General features: G+C 35.4%; 1 protein-coding gene and 1 pseudogene across 7 annotated transcripts in view; both read left to right on the top strand.

Moving 5' to 3' along the window:
* The window catches only part of STXBP5L (syntaxin binding protein 5L), a 157,491-nt gene that overhangs the window by 87,271 nt on the left and 48,881 nt on the right, over window positions 1-21,339 (top strand). For 4 of the 6 annotated variants that reach the window (XM_084871509.1, XM_084871507.1, XM_084871508.1 and 1 more), the window contains 6 exons: window positions 2,202-2,242; window positions 6,460-6,677; window positions 8,688-8,860; window positions 12,844-12,969; window positions 14,795-14,946; window positions 16,853-16,924. In XM_084871509.1, coding sequence (XP_084727635.1) covers window positions 2,202-2,242; window positions 6,460-6,677; window positions 8,688-8,860; window positions 12,844-12,969; window positions 14,795-14,946; window positions 16,853-16,924 — 782 coding nt within the window. The remainder of the gene's footprint in view (window positions 1-2,201; window positions 2,243-6,459; window positions 6,678-8,687; window positions 8,861-12,843; window positions 12,970-14,794; window positions 14,947-16,852; window positions 16,925-21,339) is intronic. The other 2 variants (XM_084871511.1, XM_084871510.1) reach the window with 1 other exon arrangement.
* LOC311616342 (nucleolin-like) lies at window positions 17,800-20,457 on the top strand (annotated as a pseudogene). The gene has a single exon. The product of its transcript is annotated as a nucleolin-like (transcript).

Raw genomic sequence — 21,339 nt, 5'->3', positions numbered from 1 at the left:
TGCTCAGCATTACTAATCATCAGACAAATGTAAATCCAAACTACAATAAGATATCACCTCATATTGAGACATTGAGAAAAAGGAATCCTTGTGTACTTTTTGGTGGGAATTTAAATTAGTGAGCTAATGTGAACAATAGAATGCAGATTCTTCAGAAAATTAAAGCTAGAATTACTGTATGGTTCTGGAATTCCATTTCTGGGTATTTAAAGAAAATGAAATCAATTTGAAAAGATATATAGCACCCCTGTGTTCATAGCAGCATTATTTATAACTAGAGGCCCACAGGGATTGGGTCTAAACTGGCAGTCAGACATCCCTCTCACAATCCGGGACTGCTGGCTCCTAACTGCCAGCCTGATCACCCCCTGACTGCTCCCCTGCTGGCCTGGTTAACACCTAATTGTTCCCATGCCAGCCAGATAGCCCCAACTGCCCTTCCCCTGCTGTCCTGGTCACCCCCACCTGCCCTCCCCTGCAAGCCTGGTCTCCTGCAACTGCCCCCCTTTGCTGGCCAATTTGGTTCAGTTTCCATGCCAGTCAGTGTCAAAAGCTCCGCCTCCTAGGCAGCCATTGGCTCCTCACAATTCACACAGATTTGGTTCTGATTGGTCAGTTTCTTTGCCAGTCAGCATCAAAAGCTCCGCCTCCTAGGCAACCATTGGCTCCTTGCAATTCACCCAGATTTGGTTCTGATTGGTTTGTTTCTATGCCAGTGAGCATCTCTAGGCCTATCTCCAGGTCTGATCATAGAGGTGGGGCTAATCAGCAGCTGCCTCAGGCTGCTGCCAGTGGCTGAACTGCTGACCTCTGGGAGAGAGAGAGAGGCTTGGCTGCTGGCAAGGGAGAGAGAAATGGATCTGATCACCATGTTTCTCTATCCAGGCCTTGCCAGCAGCTGCTACCACTGCTGATCAGCCCCACCTCTCTCTCTCTCTCTCTCTCTCTCTCTCTCTCTCTCTCTCTCTCTCTCAGAGGTCAGCAGTTCAGCCCACTCACTTGCTTCCTGCATAGCCTGATGAATGGTCGAGCCTTTTGGTCCTTGCAGATGTGATGGACCCGGTGTTTTTATATATTAGGATAGCCAAGATATGGGAGCAACCTGGGTGTCTATCAATAGATGAATGAATAAAGATTTGGCACATATATGCAATGGGATATTACTCAGCCATAAAAAAGAATAAAATCTTGCCATTTGCAATATGGATGGACCTGGAGAATATTCTCTTAAGTGAAATAAGTCAGACAGACAAAGACAGATACCATATGATTTCATTTATATGTGGGATTTGAAGGTTGTTCCTAGATGCTCTTTAGCAGGTTGAAGAAGTTTCCTGTTCCTAGTTTGTTGAGGGTTGTATGTTTTGTTTTGTTTTTGTTTGTTTTTCATGAATGAATGGTAATTTTTGTCAAATGCTTTTTCTGCGTTTATTGAGATGATCATGTGTGGGGGTTTTTAAATCTTTTAGTATGATGAATTACAATATGATTTTTTTTTTAATGTTTCACTGGCTTTGCATTCCTGGGATTAAATCCCACCTACTTATGATGTATAATCCTTTCTATTTATTCCTTCATTTGGTTTGCCAATATTTTGTTGACAGTTTTTATGCCCATGTTTGAGGAATATTAATTTGTAATTTTCTTGCAATGTTTTTACTGGTTTTGGTATCAGGATAAAACTGACCTCATAAAATGTGTTGGGAAGTATTTTATCCTATTTTCTATTCTTGGTAAGTTCTTATAGAATTCTTATTATTTATTACCATATAATGATAAAAATATAGTTAGGTTTAAGAATTTGATTTTTACAATTTGAAACTTTAATTTCAGTATGCTATTCATTTCAAAATTATTTTAACATAATCAAAATTGCCCCAACTATCTTTTTTATTGAGTGTAAAAAGTTTATATTAAAAAATATTTTTTCCTACAGATCCATTTTCATTGCTCTCTTATTACACACAAAATCTTCTCAGAGTAAAATCTAAGTAATGATTGTTCTTTCTTAAATTTAGATTTTAATGTATTGTTTTAAATGTAAACCATTGTCTTGAGCTTAGAAATGATTTAGTGTACTCTAGTTTTCATTGAAACAGTATTTTTAAATTGAATTTTAACAATAACTCAAGTTTTATACTTTTAGAATGATTTTTTAAATTTAATATACTTTAATTAATGCTAACTTGTTTTTCATCTAGTCATGCAGATGGATCAATAAAATTTTGGGATGCTTCTGCAAGTAAGTTTTAAGTTTTTTCCCTCTTAGCAGGAAGCACTTGGCTAATATGTACTCATTAATTATTTGAATAATATTTCAGGTACATTTTTACCATACATACATAGTTGTGTTACAAAAACTTATTTCCTATATTATTAGGTCATTTTACTGGTAAAGTATCTCTACTTTGCTTTACTTCCATAATATAAACAGACAGGACTGAAGTCACTCATTATCACCAACCATTATATTGGGTCGGCAACTACGTAATTGCGGATTTTTTAAAGAAAAAGACAATTTTTTCATGGAACTAAATAACTTTATTCTGTAATGTATTGCCCATTTTGATCAATGACCTTTTGCCATCTTTCAGGCAGCATCATAATCCCACATTCAAAAAACTTCTGGTTTTTATTAGCAAAAAACTGAATCAGGTACGATTTGACATCATCATCATTATTGAAATTTTTACCATTCAAGGAGTTTTGTAAAGATCGAAACAAAAAGTAATCAGATGGTGCAAGGTCAGGACTATATGGTGGATGTGGCAAAACATCCCAACCAAGCTCCATTAATTTTTGCCGAGTGACCAAAGATGTGTGTGGCCTTGCATTGTCATGATGGAATACAACACCTTTTCGATTTGTCCATTCGGGCCGCTTTTCTTCAACTGCATTGTTTAATTTCGTTAGTTGTTCAATGTAGACATCAGAATTGATCGTTCGGTTGGGTGGTAAGAGTTCAAAGTAGACAATTCCTTTGTAATCCCACCAAACTGATAACAAAACCTTCTTTTGATGAATATCAGCTTTTGATGTTGTTTGAGTTGGTTCACCTGGCCTGCTCCACGATCTTTTCCACTTGATATTGTTGTAAACAACCCATTTTTCATCGCCAGTTATCAGTCGTTTTAAAAATGGATCATTTTCATTACGTTTCTTTAGCAAATCGCAGCTGCTAATGCGTTGCGTTAACTGTGATTCTTTCAGTTCGTGAGGAACCCATGTATCGAGTTTTTGAACATAGCCAAGTTGTTTTAAGTGATTTTCAATGCATGTATGTGATACATGAAGCTTCTCTGCAATCTCACGTGTTGTACTGTGACAGTCCGAATTGATTATTGCTTTGATTAGGGTGTCATCAACTTCAACTGGACGACCAGAGCGTTTTTCATCTTTGAGTGAAAAATCACCAGAACGAAATTTGGCAAACCAATTTTGACACTGCCGTTCTTTTAAGGCTTCGTCACCATAAACAGCACATAACTTTTTATGAGCTTGCGATGCGTTTTTCCCTTTGCAGAAATAAAAAAGCAAAATATGACGAAAATGTTCCTTTTGATTTTCCATTTTTCAACGAACGCCAAACGAAAACTACAAAACAGATCAAAAAACTTTTTTTACTGATTAACAGCTGAATAGCCAACTATCAAATAACAAAATGTGTTTTACATTTGTACTACGTCTGCAAACCTAAAAATTCAACTGAAGCCATATATCTGTGAAACCCGCAATTACTTAGCTGCCGACCCAATATTTATAAGAGGCAAACTACATTGGAAAATGTACCAAACTTTGTCAAGATAAACTAAAAGAATGGCCTTCATTTCCTAACTCTGTGGTTTTGGAAAAGTGTTTTTATCTCATTAGTCTTCACTTTTCTTTTCTTTTTAATTATTGTTGGAAGTATTACATATGAGTCTTCACTTTTCTTTATCTCTTGTCTACCAAATCCTGTGAAAATCAAAATAAATTATTTGATAAATGTAAAACATTTTTTTTAATTTGAGAATTTCAAAATTTAAAAGAAATGTACTCTGCTCAACTGATGGGCATGTACATAAGGATATTTCAGACTTGATTATAACATACATACCTTTCAGAAAATTTAATAACTAAAACAAATAAATGCACATATGTAACTACAGGGCAAACAACATAAGAACCTGAGAGGTAGTACAATCTCAATTTGTTATAAAAATGGGAGATTTATTTGAACCAGGTTGATCAAGGAAAGATATTTTGATGGAAGTAATTTTTAACATGAGTTTTGGAAGATTGTTAAGATTTTGATAGGAATAGGAGGAGTGTCTGAGGATGAGAAACCAGATGTAGTAACTCTTAGAAATAAGGAATACAAGAGAGTTCTACATGGCTCCCGGACTGCAAGAGGGCACAGGCCAGACTGAGGGGCTCACTGAGTGAACGAATTTTGTGCCCTGGGCCTCTATTTAATTATAAAAACAAATCTCTAATTTAATGGATGTCATTGATGAAATATCACTTAGTTTACAAATTTTGTGTAATACTGTCCAGTACAGGAAGTAAGGTTATACTGCATTTGAATAATTGTTTATGTTATTGTGTGTATTAGTTTTTAACTGCTGAATTGTAAAATTGCCACAATTTATCAGCTGAAAACACTACCTATTTGCTATCTCACAGTCTGTGTGTCAGGAATATAGGTATAGGTATGGTTTAGCTGGGTTCTTTGCTCAGGGTTTCCTGAGACTGCAATCAAGGTATTAGCTAGGGTTGCAATTTCATCTGAGGTTCAGGATCTTCCAAACTCATGTGGATGGTGCCAGAATTTATTTCTTGCAGCTTTACAACTCATGATTAATTGTTTCTTCAAGGCCAGCAAAGGAGTATCTTTCTGACCTCAGGGAGTCTCTCTTAAAGGGCGCACCTGAGTATGTCAGCCCCATCAAGGACAATCTCTATTGATTAAGTCAGTTAACTAATTAGGGGCCTTATTTATGTCTGCAATATCCGTTTACTATTGCCATGTTACATAAAATAATCATGAGTGATAATCCCTCTGACCTAAAGGCAAGGATATAGCACCTAATATTAACGCCTTTCTTATTCTGAAAACTATTTTAGGTTTACATAATTTCAGGCTTACCAAAAAATTGCAAAAAGAAAAAGTAGTATGAAGTGTTGTAGAAGCCTTCATCCCGATTCCAAAATGTCAGTGATCACTACGTCTTTATGGTTGTGCTCTCCCCCCAGCCCGACTCCTCACTCTCTCTCACCCCTTTCTATATTTACACACACACATGTATGTACTAGTAAATATGTACATATTTATAACATAACTTTTTGTAACCGTTTAAGAGTAAGGTGAAGATAAAATGCTCCTCTGACACTAAATGCCCTTAAGTACTTCAGTGTGTATTTCCTACAATTACAGTCATTCCTTTAATTATAGTTATTAAAATCAGGAAATTAACATTTATACAGCACTGTTGTCTAACCTCCAGATCTTACTCAGTTTTTGCCAATTGTCCCAATAATATCTTTTATAATAAATGAAAATATAGGATCAATGATGGCATTTAGTTATGCCTTTTGAGCTTTCTTGAATCTTGTATGGTTCCCAAGTCTTTATTTTGTGTCAAAAGACATTTGTGAGGAGTTCAGGACAGTTATTTTGTAAAATCTTCAGTTAGGGTTCAACTGATTAGGTTCAGATTATACACACCTTTGGCAGAACTCCTAGATTTTTAGAAACTTTCTCAGAGAACCTTTGTAGAATTAGAGCTTTCTTATTGAGGAGTAAGTTATTATCATGGTCTAAAACTGAAAAGAAAAAATATTTCCCAAACTAAATATTTTTGAAAATTTACAAACCCCAAGTTTCTTAAAATTATAACTCACCCTTTCCTAACACTGAGCCATTCAGAAAAGATTCTTTCTAAGATAATTATAAATTATTGGATTTCCAGTATTGCTGGCTGGTATATTATAATGTTTCTCTTCTGAAGGAGTATCTAAAGAGTTACTAAGAGGCGTAAAACCACTAAAAATAGCACCAGCCTCTCATCAAAGGGGAAAATTGTAAAGAAATGAGGGGGGATCTTCCTTAGGAGAATTAGATTTGGTATTTCCATTGTAAACTTTCTGAACTCTGACATTTTTGTCAAATAAATGGGGATACAAATACTTAATGGGACGTTTTTCTGAAAATAACATGAGCCAATGCATACAAAGGACCTACATATCCGTTGGTATATCCTGTATGTTCAATACATGCTTGCTTTTTCCCGGTACTCTCCCTTCAGCTAAACTGTACTTATAAGAGAGCATGACATTGAATTCTTACTAGTTAAAACTCAATTTGTTTTGTCTATTTGAGTTTTATTTTTGTTATTTAACAAGTATATTGAAAAAACTTCAACAACATTTAAGAATTTAGTTTAAATTAGAAGGTAATTATGCTTCAATATCTTATAGTAACTCTACAGATGCTATACAAGCTAAAAACTTCAAAAGTGTTTGAAAAACAGAAAATAGGAGATGGAAAACAAACATGTGAAATTGTAGAGGAAGATCCATATGCCATTCAGATGATTTACTGGTGTCCAGAGAGCAGAATATTCTGTGTTTCAGGAGTCTCTGCATATGTAATAATTTATAAATTCAGCAGACATGAAATTACAACAGAAATAGTGGTAAGTCATTGAAAATTTAACTTTCCCACTTAATTAAAAGAAATTATCATAGATTTTGGTTAATAATTGGTATGGTTTTAAGCCACTAAGACTGCAGTATGTGGCCCATAATCCAATTCATAGGATTTTTAATATAGTATATTTTAAAAGTTTTTGTATAGTATATTTTAAAAGTTTGGCTTGAAATGACAAAAACAATTCTTTATAAAATCTTGGTATTATTAAATAGGATGAATTATGCCTATAGGTTTTATGTAGATTTGTTACTGGTTTTATGTATGTCAAATTCATTCTATACCTTTATTTTTTTTTAAGTTTACTTCTCCTTTTTGTAACTTAATTGATTATATCTCATATATGATTATATCTCAACTACAATAAGATTACTTATAATGATTTTTTATATAGCAGCATTTTTATACAGTGGAAATAATTATGGGGTTGACTTGCCTAATCTTAATTTTTAAAATAATTATTTAAAATAATGGCGCTTTCATGGAATAAATTAAACCTAAATTAAGGCACCTATAGATAATGGGCCTTCACTACCCTTACCCTTTTATCAGAAAATAAAGATTTACTAAAGGCCTATTAAAGATTATCTACTAAAGGCATATAGTAGATAATCTTTAATTATCTACTCTTTTTACCTTAACAACTAAAGTATTACCCTTTTAAAATATATTAGTTAAAATCCCAAGGTTTGGAATCTTATAAGCCTCGGTTTTAATTCTGGCTTTACCAGTGAACCTTTGTGACTGAGCAAGTCACAAGACTCAGTCATAGTTCTGGGTAAGACTTAAATTCATCACCCATGTAATTTCCTGTGTAAATAAGAAGGACGGTAACAATAAACAAGAAATAGAAATGCCAGTTTTAGAGGGTTTTTAGGATAATTATATGAAGTCATTAACATAGTGTCTAAGTGTAATAAGCACCCAATAATTTTAACTATTGTTATTATCACTAGAGGTTTTTTATAGTTTTAAGATAATTACGATAGCCAAAACCAGTTTGGCTCAGTGGATAGAGCATTGGCCTGCAGACTGAAGGGTACCAGGTTCAATTCGGGTCAAGGGCATGTACCTTGGTTGCGGGCACATCCCCAGTAGGGGGTGTGCAAGAGGCAGCTGATCGATGATTCTCTCTCATTGATGTTTCTAACTATCACTCTCTCTTCCTCTCTGTAAAAAAATCAATAAAATATATATACTTTTTAAAAAAAGATAATTATGATAATCATTTTGCTATATTCACCATGTCATAATGGTATTTGTGTAAACAGTTATTTTCATTCTCAAAAATGCTGAATTTTACATGGTAAAGAAAATGTTTGTTATAAAATCAATTTTAATAAAGCATTAAATGCAATAATAAAGTACTTAATTTTAAAACATTTTTAATTTAAAAAAAGGTTTTGGATCACATTTTTATTTTAATATAAATTATCATGATTTTCATTAAGCAACTCTGACCATGCTAATGAAATTAAATAAGGAAGAGCAAAGCTAATGAAATAAACAACTAGAAAAATGGAATTTATTTTGGAAAATTTTTATTGAGTTAAAATAAAATTGAAGGAAGATTTAAAAAAAAAAAAAAAGCCTTGTACAAACCTTGTACAAATAACAATTTGTAAACACACACATACACTCATCCATTTTAATCCTTTCCTCTGAGGTAAACATGAATTTTTACATTTGTTTAATCATATAAAAAATTGTAATTTAAACTTTATCTAAAGGAATATTTATTATATAAAAATGTATCTACACTCATGCATTTTTTTTTTTACAATTCTGAAGAATTAAAAAGTATTTTAAATTTTTTGTGGATGCCATTTATTTCATATAATTTACTGTTAATTTAGTTTGGAATATGTCAGCTTTACTATAAATTAAAATTAAACTTATTAAACAGAAAAAAAATAATACTTACCAAAAGTTATAAGCTGTTTTAATGTGATTATTTATTATCATGACTTAAATTAATTTAAACTTGGTTTTTTAGTCATTAGAGGTACGGCTTCAGTATGATGTTGAAGATATTATTACCCCGGAAACAGAAACAAGTCCTCCATTTCCAGATCTTTCAACTCAGCTTCCTTCTTCAAGGAGTCCTTCCGGGAGCACTAACACTGTGTCCAGTGAAGGAGTAACAAAGGACAGTATCCCATGTCTCAAGTAAGAGTTGCTACCAAATTTTAAAGCAATTTTACATATGAATCATATAATTCTTTAAAACCGTGCCAAATAAAATCATTCTTCTCTCCTATTAAGTTGTTACAAGTGACCTACAGTCCCCACAGGATACTCTGGTCTTGTCTTTGAATATCCCTGAAGAGGACATAGTATTTTCATCCTTCACTTACTAGTTCACATATTTCCTTCCCAGAAGGACCCTAAAGAAAACATGGCTTTGATAGAATGGGAAAATTTCGTCAGGGCACAAACATGGTCCTGAAAAGTATGTCACAGAATGGGAAAGAAACCAGGTTTTGTGTTAGAAAAGAAGATTTTACCTCTTGTGCTTGGTAGAATACTGTATGTCTTTCTCTTTTTTAACTGATGCTATTTGGTAGTAAACTATGTTCTCTCAGTATATCTAAACAAAGTTTAGTGTCATAATCAAAGAAGACTTAGTCAAGCCCATAGAAATATTTATCTTAATTGCTTTTATGCTTTTTAAAACTCAAGTATAAAAGAATGCAGTTTCCTTAAATTACTACTCACTGCTTCTTCCTTAAACCAAATGTTTTCTGTATTAGCTAGTTGGAGAATTGAGCCTAAGCAAACTTTGTTTAAGCATTATATGAAGATACCCGAATCTGCTACTAAAGGAACTTTAGAGAACTAGCTTCCTCATCTATATACATAAAACATAAGTAACTCTCTGACTGTCCAACTGGTAGCTGTGACGCTCAATGACCACCAGAGGGCAGACGCTCCAACCCATAGCTATGATAGGCACTAACCATGAGGGGACAGATGCTCAACCCAGGAGCTGCCGAGCTGTGGTGATTTGGCAGTTGCGATTCTCTGGTGATACACCCAGAACCAGAGAGGAGGGAGCCCCATTCTGGGGATCATCACCCAAGAACCATCCGTTTGAAATCCGGGACCTCTTGGGGGATGTCAAAGAGCTGGTTTTGGCCCATTCCCTGCAGGCCAGGCTGAGGGACCCCACCTACTGGAGGGACCCTGCTCACTTTGCAGATGCCACCCCAGGTGCAGCCAGCCAGCAAGGGACAGCGGGAGGTTGAATTCAGGGTGTATCTGTCCTGTCTTGCCCAGTCTCGCCCCACAGCCACCTTCTAAATAATTACCTTTCAATGTGCATGAACCCATGCATTGGGGCACTAGTTTATTATAAAAATACTTATGGAAACTTTAAAGATAAGATTTCAGAAGAAAATCAGTTTACCACACAATTAGAAGTTGCTGTACTTTTGTAATTATTGTTTTTCCACAAAAATTTTTTCTTGTGAAGCACAAAAAGGAAATATAAATAGGAATTACTGGAGGAAAAATCTACACAGAGGAAACATCATAAAATTTTAGCAAATAGAAAACATTCATAATGTTATTATATATTCAGTTTTCCCTTCATAGCACTTTGGTTCATTTTATTGATTTTTTTTCATTTTCTATTAAAATGAAATCCAAAAAGAGAAGAAAAAACTCAACAAAGCTCAAGAAAGCAATGTAGACTGATTTGTTTATTAACTAATAAGAACCAACATGAAGTGTGGGTCCTCCAATGATCTAAATATTTTTATATAAAATTTAAATTAAGATAGGGATAAGAGAAAAAACAGTGAAGAAAACAAAAATTTGGTAGTAGAGATGATGTAAGCATTAACAATATTTAAGCATAATAAAATAATTTAATGTTGACTTGAAGAAATACAGTTTTGAGGAAAATTAAGAGAACCAAAATGAAAAAATCAATAAATAATGTATATAAGGTCCTAGGAACCAAGCAGCAGAACTGATCTAAGAATAGTGTTCCATGAATTACATTATATTACATGTGGTTTTTTAGTTGCATATAATCCTATATAATAAAAGGCTGATAAGCAAATTGTCCCCTTGGGAGTTCAACCAACCAGGAGTTCGACCATTCACTATGATGTGTGCTGACCACCAGGGGGTGGCAGGTAATGAAGGAAGGCTCCGGTCAGCAGCCGGCAGCAGAGGAAAGAAGGCCCTATCGGCCCTGGTCACAGGCCAGGCCTAGGAACCCTACCCATGCAAGAATTTAGTGCAGCAGGCCTCTGGTCTATGATAAATTATATGTCAGCATCCATCCCTAAGTCACTTTCCCTTTGGTGGATTAGATTACCATATACATTAGCTGACAAATAAGCATTTCAACAAACAACACTTCATTTTTAGCAACATTACAATTCTTACCAATATACACATATTTGTGCAATTAATGATGTTTAAAATTTTTTGCCTTTGTGCTTCCCAATGTGTAAAATGAGCAGCCAGCCTAGGCCTCTCACTAAGAGGATGAGATTTGAATGGAAAGTAAATGAGAGAGTTGGCTGAAGAAGACAAGGTGGAAGAGTGTCCCAGGCAAAAGGCACAGCTTGAAGTGCCTGGCATATAAGGCCAGTGTAACTAGAACTCGGGGAACTATGTTAGTGGAGAGGGCAGTAGGAGATAATGTCAGATAGTCAACAGAGAGCCAATGTAATGGGATTGGCTTTTATTCCTATAAAATAGGAGTCATAAGGTTTTGAAGACAGAAGTGACATGATCAGATGTAACTTTTAAATTAATCACTTTGATGGCCATGTTGAAAATCAATTTTGAGATGGAAGAAAAGAGTACAAGTCAGGAGACCAGTAAGAAGGATGTTTGTACCTAACTAGACTTAATGTTGAGGGCTTACAGATTTAGCCATAAAAAAATACAGAATACCCATTTAAATCTGAATTTTCAGATAAACAATGAACATTTTTTAGCTTCAGTATATCTCAAATACTGCATGGGACATACATACAGAGAAAAAAACAACAACACCTATTTATTGTTTATTTGAAATTCAGGCTTTAATAGCTATCCAATATTTTTATTTGTCAATTATAACTAGGATAGAAGCAGTAGAGAAGTAAAAAAGGGGTCTTATTCCAAATACATTTTTAAAGTAACACCATCAACATTTAAAAATTTATTGGGATTGAGGTATGAGAGAAGGATATTTGTCAAGAGTGATTTTAAAGGTTTTTTGTTTGTTTCTTTAACTGATTAACTACAAGGATAGGAGTTGCTATCAACTGGAATAGAGTACAGGTGGAGCCAGGTTAGTAGTAAAGAGCAGGAATTTAGGTTTTGGATATGTTGAAATCTTATGTTCAGTGGTAGATTATTGGTTATTCTTTTTTATTTTTATGCTTTATAACTTAAAATGTGTAACTAATATTTCATAAGGAAAATCCTATATAATAAAAGGCTAATCTGCAAATTGACCAAACGGTGGAACTACCAGTCACTATGTCATGCACTGACCACCAGGGAACAGACGCTCAACACAGGAGCAGCCCCCAGGGGGAGCGCCGCTCAGCCAGAAGCCAGGTCTGGCAAGTGCAGCAGCAGTGGTGGGAGCCTCTCCCATCTCTGTGGCAGCAGACATCCACTGAGGGCTCCCTGGCTGCGAGAGGGTGCAGGCTGGGCTGAGGGACCCCGCTAGAGTGCATGAATTTTATGCACAGGGCCTCTAGTAAATAATAAAATAATTTAAAATACTATTCTCAGAAGAAAAAAAGAAAGTGATAAAGACCAGTTGAAGTTACAGATTTGACTGAACAGCTACTTAACACATTAAGTGTCCAGTCAGTCACTGGTGGCTGACACTATACTTTCCATTAGTGGAAGATAAAACAGGCTGGGCGCTTAACATGCTAAAGAAAAAACTAAGCAGTCACAGGTGGCTTATATTTTGAGAAAGCTAGAAGACATTGTCCAGCTGCATACTATTCTTAATGTCTGGTGTTGTATATTTCTATAGGAATATTCTATGTAAATTATGAAGATAAGCATGAACATACTTATTTAAACTGTATTGATAGAACTACATTTCTCTCCCTCTCTCTCTCTCTCTCTCTCTCTCTCTCTCTCTCTCTCTCTCTCTCTCTCTCTTTTTTTTTTTTTCCTAGTGTTAAGACACGACCAGTGCGGATGACACCAGGTTATCAAGCAGAGCTTGTTATTCAGTTGGTGTGGGCGGATGGTGAACCCCCTCAACAGATTACTAGTCTTGCTGTAAGTTCAGCATATGGAATGTGAGTAGCTAAACATTCTTTCTAATTTGTACTATTTATCTAATGTGTTTGATATATTTAGATATTTCCTTTAAAATGCTTAAGTGAAGTTCTAAATATGGAAAGAAAGCCCTTAGTTGGATTTTTATTAGATAAAACATGGTATAAGAAAAATAATAATCCTATTATATATAATAAAAGGCTGATATGCAAATTGACAGAACAGTGGGATGACCAGTCGCTGTGATACACACTGACCACCAGGGGCAGCTCCTGCATTGAGATTATGCCCTCTTGTGATCAGTGGGAGCACCACTCAGCCAGAAGCCAGGCTCACAACTGGTGAGCACAGCAGTGGTGGCAGGAGCCTCTCCCAATTCCGTGGCAGCACTAACGATATCTGACTGATGGTTTAGGCCCACTTCCATAGTCAGACATCCCCCAAGGGCTCCACAACTGCAGGAGGGCACAAGCCTGGCTGAGAGACCGCCCCCCCCCACTCTGCCCTGAGTGCATGAATATCATGCACCAGGCCTCCAATCTATATATATATATAAATGTCTAGCTACTGGAACACTTTTTCAAAGTTTCCAAAATCTCTTACTAGAAGATGTAAAATACTCTGTGTAAAATAGCAAAACATCTAGTATCCTGAAACTCTTCGTTGTGAGGAAGACAGTGAGATGGAGTGGAAATAACTAGATTCAGAGTAAGCAGATGATCAGTTAACCAGATTCAATCTAAGCAATAAAACAACATGTAACTTATATAAAATGAGCAAAATAGCACCCATACATCTAGTGTATATTTAATGTAAGAAGCAACAAACACATATTTATAATTATTCAGCTGGAAGGCATATTGTAAATTGAGAAAAAGAAAAGTTATTGTATGCTAATGGTTGAGGTGATCAAAATGACTGTTTAGGTCACAGGGGTCTTCAAACTAAGGCCCGCGGGCCACATGCGGCCCGCAGAGGAGTCTGATCCGGCCCGCCAGGTTTTTTGGTCAGTGAGTGCAGCCGAGGTGTTACAGTAGGAATTAGTAGTTCATATAGTCCGGCCCTCCAGCTCTCTGAGGGACCGTGATCTGGCCCCCACTTTAAAAAGTTTGAGGACCCCTGGAGGAGAACAGTTTTAATTTCAAAGGAATTTATCAAATGGTCTTTATCTATTAATAAATGGGACAAAATGAGGAGCAAAAGAAATGAGAAAATTAGATCAACCAATGAACTTGTATGCATAACCCATGGATATAGGGCCTGGGGGGAGGGCCGGAAGAAGTTAATGGGGAAAACAGAGGACCTATGTAATAACTTTCAACAATAAAGATTAATATATATATATATATATATATATATATATATATATATATATATCCTTAGTTTAAAAAGAGAACTAATTTGGAATCTAATATTTTATTTCATAAAGGCACCTAATTACAAACCTAAGCTTTTGTAGCTTTTGAAAGCGTGACCCTTCTTGACATATTTCCCCATTGTGTACCAAAAAGATGTCACATGATTCTTCTGTAGAAATGTAAGATAAAGTAGTTAAAGAGCCAATTGGGTAATCACTATTTATATGACAAAATGTGGGTACAGCTCATTCCTATGTTTTGTCATGGTCATTTATAAATTTACTTATAATAATATTGATCAACTCTATTTTTGTGAGGAAAATTATACAAGGTCAACCCATTTTTTGTAAAGGCATAATATCCTTCTGGACTGCCCAACATCTCCAACATGACAGCTTTACTTTCCAGTAATCTTATTTTTAATTCAAATGTAAAAAAAATAATACTGGTGTGATTCACTCTAGTTGCATTTTTCTTTTTCTCTCAGAGTTGCATTTGGGAACTGCAATGGGTTGGCTGTAGTAGATTTTATACAGAAGACGGTACTATTAAGCATGGGGACCATTGACCTATATAGATCAAGTGACTTATACCAACGACAACCACGGTCTCCTCGAAAAAACAAGCAGTTCATTGCCGGTAGGAGATAAAAAACAAGATGGTTACAAACTTGATTAAGTTCATCTATTTTTCTTGCCTTTAGATTTCTTATCTTTTTTTTGTGATGCTGTTAAAATGCATGACAACATAAAGTGAACATAACTTACAATACCATGTAAGTAAAATTAGACAGAAACATAGAATCTTTGAAAGGGTAAATGAGATATTTAAAGTTAGGAATCATTTCAAGTTTCTTAGGTTAAAGTCTTCTAGAAAATAAGCTATTAAATACAAAAATGCTATGAAAATCAGGTTCTTTAGTTGAAAAAACTGGTTTCAATTTTGTGTTAAAGAGAATAATTTTTTCCTAGTATATCTTGCCTCTTTAAAAATATAATTATTAGTTAAAAGTAGTTATTTACTTCTTTTTAAAAATAAACTCCATATTTTAGCTGTTATTTTTCTTATTGGGTGATGACTTTCTACGAGGTATTTAACAAATGAAATAAACATTATTAACATTTAAAATTCTACAAAAGATGAGTTTCTTAATAGGATCAAAAAGTATAAAAGAAAAATATACATGTTCAATTAGGACTTAAGCAAAATACTTCCTATATAATGCCAAATCATCCAAATTTCAGTATATGTCCAAATAGTTGGCTTTGTAAACATTGTCAAACTTTTGTATATTTTCTGTCCACTGACATCATTCAGTTAAAAAATTAATTGGGCTAAAAGGCTCACAGATGGAAATATGTTTATAGTATTATATCAGTAGACAGAAAATATACAGTTTCTTTACATTTTGGATAGTTCTCTTAAAAATGTTTTAATCAGTTGAAGACTATGCAAGGCTTTACTAAATATACTCATACAAGAATATTTTAAAATAAAAACAGTGCATGATGGTAGGTATTATGTTCTAAATTTAACATCTGAATGTGATACTGAAGACTGAAGTTTCCTTTTAGACTAATAAAAAAAGTACTTGATATACTGAATCTCTGCTTATTGTAAACCTTAATCCTCTCAAAATGCAAGTTTGATTCTTTTCAGGAACACAGAAATTCTCTTTTAGAACCTGGTTTTTGTTAGAAATCTCAACTTTTAACAATATTTTAGGAATGCTAGAAATTTCAAATTTAATAGGTTCTGTCTCAACCACTACTGGCTTTTGAAAGGAAGACTGAATAAGAGAAATTGTGTGTGCATGTGTCATAAAATTCCCTCATGATTTGGAAAAAGAGGGTTGACTTTTGAAAGTTCATGAACTTAAAGGCAGAAAGAAGTTAGAAGGTAGTAGGCACTGTTTGCATATGGAAAGCACCAATTTAATCAGAAAAGCTTTGGATTTTCTGATAGCATATAAATTATTGCTAGATATACAGAGTGGGAAGACAGATAATACAACTGTTGCTTAATTTAATCTTGTTGAGCTTTAACATTTATGATTAGAGCTTACAATTTTGATGACTTTAAAATTAGGAAAAACTGTAATGAAGTAATAAATTTCATATTTAGTGTATAAAATGAGTACTCACTTCATTATAAAAATAAAATATTAAAGACTATAACCCCTAAGCTTCCTTTTTAATACAGAAAATTAAAAACAACCATTGTGATATTTATGAGGTAATATATTATTTGTAAACCAATAAGTTTACTACATAAAGAGCATAAGATAAATATCTTATAAAAATAGATGGCATATTGGATTAAATAAAATTACTACAGAATTCTCATCATTCATCTATCACATTTTACTTTCTAATTGACTTATTTTTTTAATATCTTCTTTCTAATTTGATTACCTAATCTTGCTGCAATTTCTTCATCTTGGCTGTTATAGATTCTGGTATGATATCACTTCCTTTCACTTTAGACTATTTCTCTCTCTTTCCCCTGCCTGCTGCTGATGCTGGTGTTCTGGCATGTTCCAAAGACAACTTTTGCATGCGTGGCCTGTCTAACTTTTATCCTGATTTAACGAAACGGATCCGTACTTCTTATCAGAGTAAGTTACATTGCAGTTAGGCAAATAGCATTTTTAAGTTGTAATGCTTGCATTAAATCCATACATCTGTGCTCAATAATGTGTTTTTTTAAAAACACATTCAGCATGCATGCAAATTTTTGTTTTGTTATGGAAGTGCAGCCTGATTATTTTAATAAATTATTTAAAATTTTCAAATAGTTATTGTCATGATCCAATTACTTATATCCATTGTTTTAGTGTTTATTTCAAACCATGCAGACCACATCCTATTTGTCCAAGAGTCACTTTTTTTTTTGTTTTGAGCTATGGTGTCCTTATCAATAAAAACCCTGATATACCACTATCATATATAATAAAGTCTAATATGCAAATCAAATGAACAGTGGAATGACTAGTCACTATGATGCACAATGACCACCAGGGGGCAGATGCTCAATGGAGGAGCAGCCCCCAGCCCACAGGCCCCAGGCCAGCCAAAGCAGGTGCCCCCGATTGCCCCACTGGTCGCCCTGAAGAGGGAGGTAACTGGCAGCAGTAGTGGGGCAGTTGGGGTGCAGAGCCAAGGGAAGTGACCAGCAGTGATGGTGGTGGTGGTGGGGGAGGGGGAGTGTGCAGGCCAGTGAGTGGGTGGCACCAGGCCAGCCAAGGTGGTGCTAGTGGGGCCCTGACTGCCCTGTCAGTTGCTCCACAGATCATCCCTAATCACTGGCCAGGCCTAGGAGCCCTACCCATGCATGAATTTCGTGCACTGGGCCTCTAGTATATATAGAAAACCCTAAAGAATCCACCAAAAATTGAATGCAGTAAAGGAATTCAGTCAAGTAGGAGGATACAAAATTAATATTCATAAATCCATTGTATGAATATACACTAATATATAATCTAAAGGAAATTAAAAATATCTCTTTTATAATTACACCAAAAAGAATAAAATATCTAGGAATAAATTTAACAAAGGAGGTAAAAGACCTCTATTCAGAAAACTGTAAGACACTGAAAAAAGAAATTGAGAGTCTTGAGCTCTAGCTGAAGTGAAATATATGCACTCCAGTCATTTAGTATCGGCAGCTGCCATTGATGCCATTTGATCCCTCTGGGCACATCTGCACCACTCACCTGCCACACACTCCTCCATGATAAGCTGAGGTCATGGCGAAGCTCACAAAGGCCGGTAAAAATCAAGGAGACCCCAAGAAAATGGCTCCTCCTTCAAAGGAGGTAGAAGATAGTGAGAGGAGGAAATGTTGGATGAAGAAGATGAAGGAAGTGGAGAAGAGGTAATCATTCCTCAGAAAAAAAGGCAAGAAGGCTACCACAACTCCAAGAAAGAAGGTGATGGATTCCCAAACAAAAAAGATTGCAGTTTCCACACTAGGCAAGAAAGCAGTTGTCACCCCTGGCAAAAAGGCACCAGGCAAAGCATTGGTAGCAGCTCCTGGTAAGAAGGGAGCAGCCACCCCAGTCAAGGGAGCAAAGAATGGCAAGAATGCCAAGAAGGAAGATAGTGATGAGGAAGATGTTGAGGACAGTGAAGAGGAGGAAAAGGAGGAGAAAGATGAATTTGAGCCAGCAGTGATGAAAGCTTCTGCTGCTGCTCCTGCCTCAGATGACAAAGATGAGGATGAAGATGAGGATGAGGATGTTTTGTAGACTTCAACAGTGGGGAAGATGGTGAAGAAGAAGATGACTCTGAAGAAGAATCTATGGAGATTGCACCAAAACAAGAAAGCTCCTGTAAAAGCTGTTCCTATGAAGGATAAGAGAACAGCTGAGGATGAAGATGAAGAGGATGATGATGAAGAGGAGGAGGATGAGGAAGAGGATAATGAAGAGAAGGATAAATAGGAGGAGAATGAGCCTGTCAAGCACCTGGAAAATGAAAAGAAAAAGGAAATGGCCAAACAGAAAGCTGCTCCTGAGGCCAAGAAACAGAAGTGGAAGCCACAGAACCAACTACGGCTTTCAGTCTCTTTGTTGGAAACCTGCACTTCAGCAAGACTGCTCCTGAATTAAAAACAGGTATCAGGGATGTTTTTGCTAAAAACGATCTTGCAGTTATGAATGTCAGAATTGGTGTGTTTAGGAATTTTGCTATGTGGATTTTGAATCTGCTGAGGGCATGGAAAAAGCCTTAGAACTCACTGGTTTAAAAGTCTTTGGCAATGAAATTAAACTAGAAAAAACAAACAAAGGAAAAGACAGTAAAAAAAAGATCGAGATGCAAGAACACTTGGCAAAAAAAAAAAAAAAAAAATCTGCCTTATAAAGTTATTCAGGACAAATTAAAAGAAGTGTTTGAAGAAGCTATGGAGCTCAGATTAGTCAGCAAGGATGTAAAATGGAAAGGGATTGCTTATATTGAATTTAAGCCAGAAGCTGATGCAGAGAAAATCTTGAAAGAAAAGCAAGGAACATAAATAGATGGGTGATCCATTTCTCTGTACTGTACTGGATCAAGACCATAGAGGTGGAAAGAACAGCACTTGGAATGGTGAATCAAAAACTCTGATTTTAAGCAACCTTTCTTACAGTGCAACAGAAGAAACCCTTCAGGAAGTATTCGAGAAGGCAGCTTTTATTAAAGTATCTTAGAACTAAAATGGCAAATCTAAAGGATATGCACTTATATTACTTGCTTCATTTGAAGATGCTAAAGAAGCTCTAAATTCCTGTAATAAAAGAGAAATCGAGGGCAGAGCAATCAGGCTGGAATTACAAGGACCCAGAGGATAGCCTAATGCAAGAAGCCAGCCATCCAAAACTCTGTCAAAGGTCTGTCTGAGGAGACAACAGAAGAGACATTGAAGGAGTCATGTGATGCTCTGTCAGGGCTAGGATAGTCACTGACTGGGAGATTGGCTCATTCAAAGGATTTGTTTTGTAGACTTCAACAGTGGGGAAGATGCCAAATCCACCAAGGAGCCCCTGGAAGATGGTGAATTGCTGGAAACAAAGTTACTTTGGATTGGGCCAAGCCTAAGGGTGAAGGTAGCTTCGGGGATTGTGGTGGAGGCAGAAGTGGCTTTAGAGGCAGAGGTGGTAGCAGAGGCCGAGATGGATTTGGTGGCAGAGGCTGAGGAGGTTTTGGAGGTCAAGGAAGCATCCAAGGAGGCAGAAGAGAAGGAAACCATAAGCCACAGGAAAGAAGACGAAGTTTGAATAGTTTCTTCTATTCCTGTCTTTCCATTTTCCATTTGAAAAAGAAAGGACTCTGGTGTTTTTACTCTGTTACCTGATCAATGACAGAGCCTTCTAAGGACATTCCAAGACAATATACAGTCCTGTGGTCTACTTGGAAATTCATGTAGATAACATTTCAAAGGAGATACACTGTTGGTTTTGACTGGATATTCATATAAACTTTTTAAAGAGATGAGTGATAGAGCTAACATTTACCTGTAAGTTTTGAATTTATATTGTTTCTTTCCATATACAAAACCATTTTTTCCTACAAATAGTGTGTGTGTGTGTGTGTGTGTGTGTGTGTGTGTTGGGGTATAGAGGGAAGCAGAATGTTTTATCATAATTTTGCTTCAGCAGCTATGGGACAAATTTAAAGTCCTAAACTCTGGTGCAAAAAAATAAATTGAAAAGGACACAAATAAATGGAAGGATATACCTGGTCCATGGATTAGAAATATTAATATTGTTAAAATGACCATAATACCAAAAGCAACCAACAGATTCAGTACAATCTTTATAAAAATTCCAATGGCATTCTTCTCAGAACTGGAAAAAGTAATCTAAACTTCATATGGAATCACACACACAAACAAAATAGCCAAAGCAATGTTGAGAAAGAATAACAGAGATGGAGATATCACACTTTGTGATTTCAAACTATACTACAAAGCTATAATAATAAAAAAGTATGGTAATGGCAAAAAAAAAAATAGACACATAAATCAGTGAAACTGAAGAGAGAGACCAAAAGAAAACTTCCACCTGTAGGGCCAATGAATCTATCACAGAAGAGACAAGAATATACAGTGGAGAAATAGTGTCCTCAATAAGTGGTGCTGGGGGGGATTGGAAAGATACATCCAAAAGAATGAAACTGGACCACTCTTACATCATATATAAAAATAAACTCAAAATAGATTAAAGACTTAAATGTAAGACTTGAAACCATAAAATTCCTAGAGGAAAATGCAGGTAGAAAACCACTTGACTTTGTCTTATTAATTCCTTTTTTGATATATCCTCCTGAGCAAGAGAAACAAAAGCAAAAGCAAAATAGAACTTCATCAAAATAAAAAGCTTTAGTAAAGGAAGGAACCATATATCCAATAAAGGATGGAAATCCAAAAGTATAAGGAACTCATTCATATGGTTCAATAACAGAAGCAATAACAAAACCAATCTGATCAAAAAATGGGCAGAGGACATGAAGAGACCTTTCTTTAGAGAAAACCTACAGATAGCTGAAGGAC

The sequence above is a fragment of the Pipistrellus hanaki genome (genome assembly GCF_964339955.1).
Source record: "Pipistrellus hanaki genome assembly, chromosome: 2".
Lineage (NCBI taxonomy): Eukaryota > Metazoa > Chordata > Mammalia > Chiroptera > Vespertilionidae > Pipistrellus > Pipistrellus hanaki.
The sequence above is the reverse complement of the archived record's forward strand: the minus strand, read 5'-3'. Positions and strand labels throughout refer to the sequence as shown.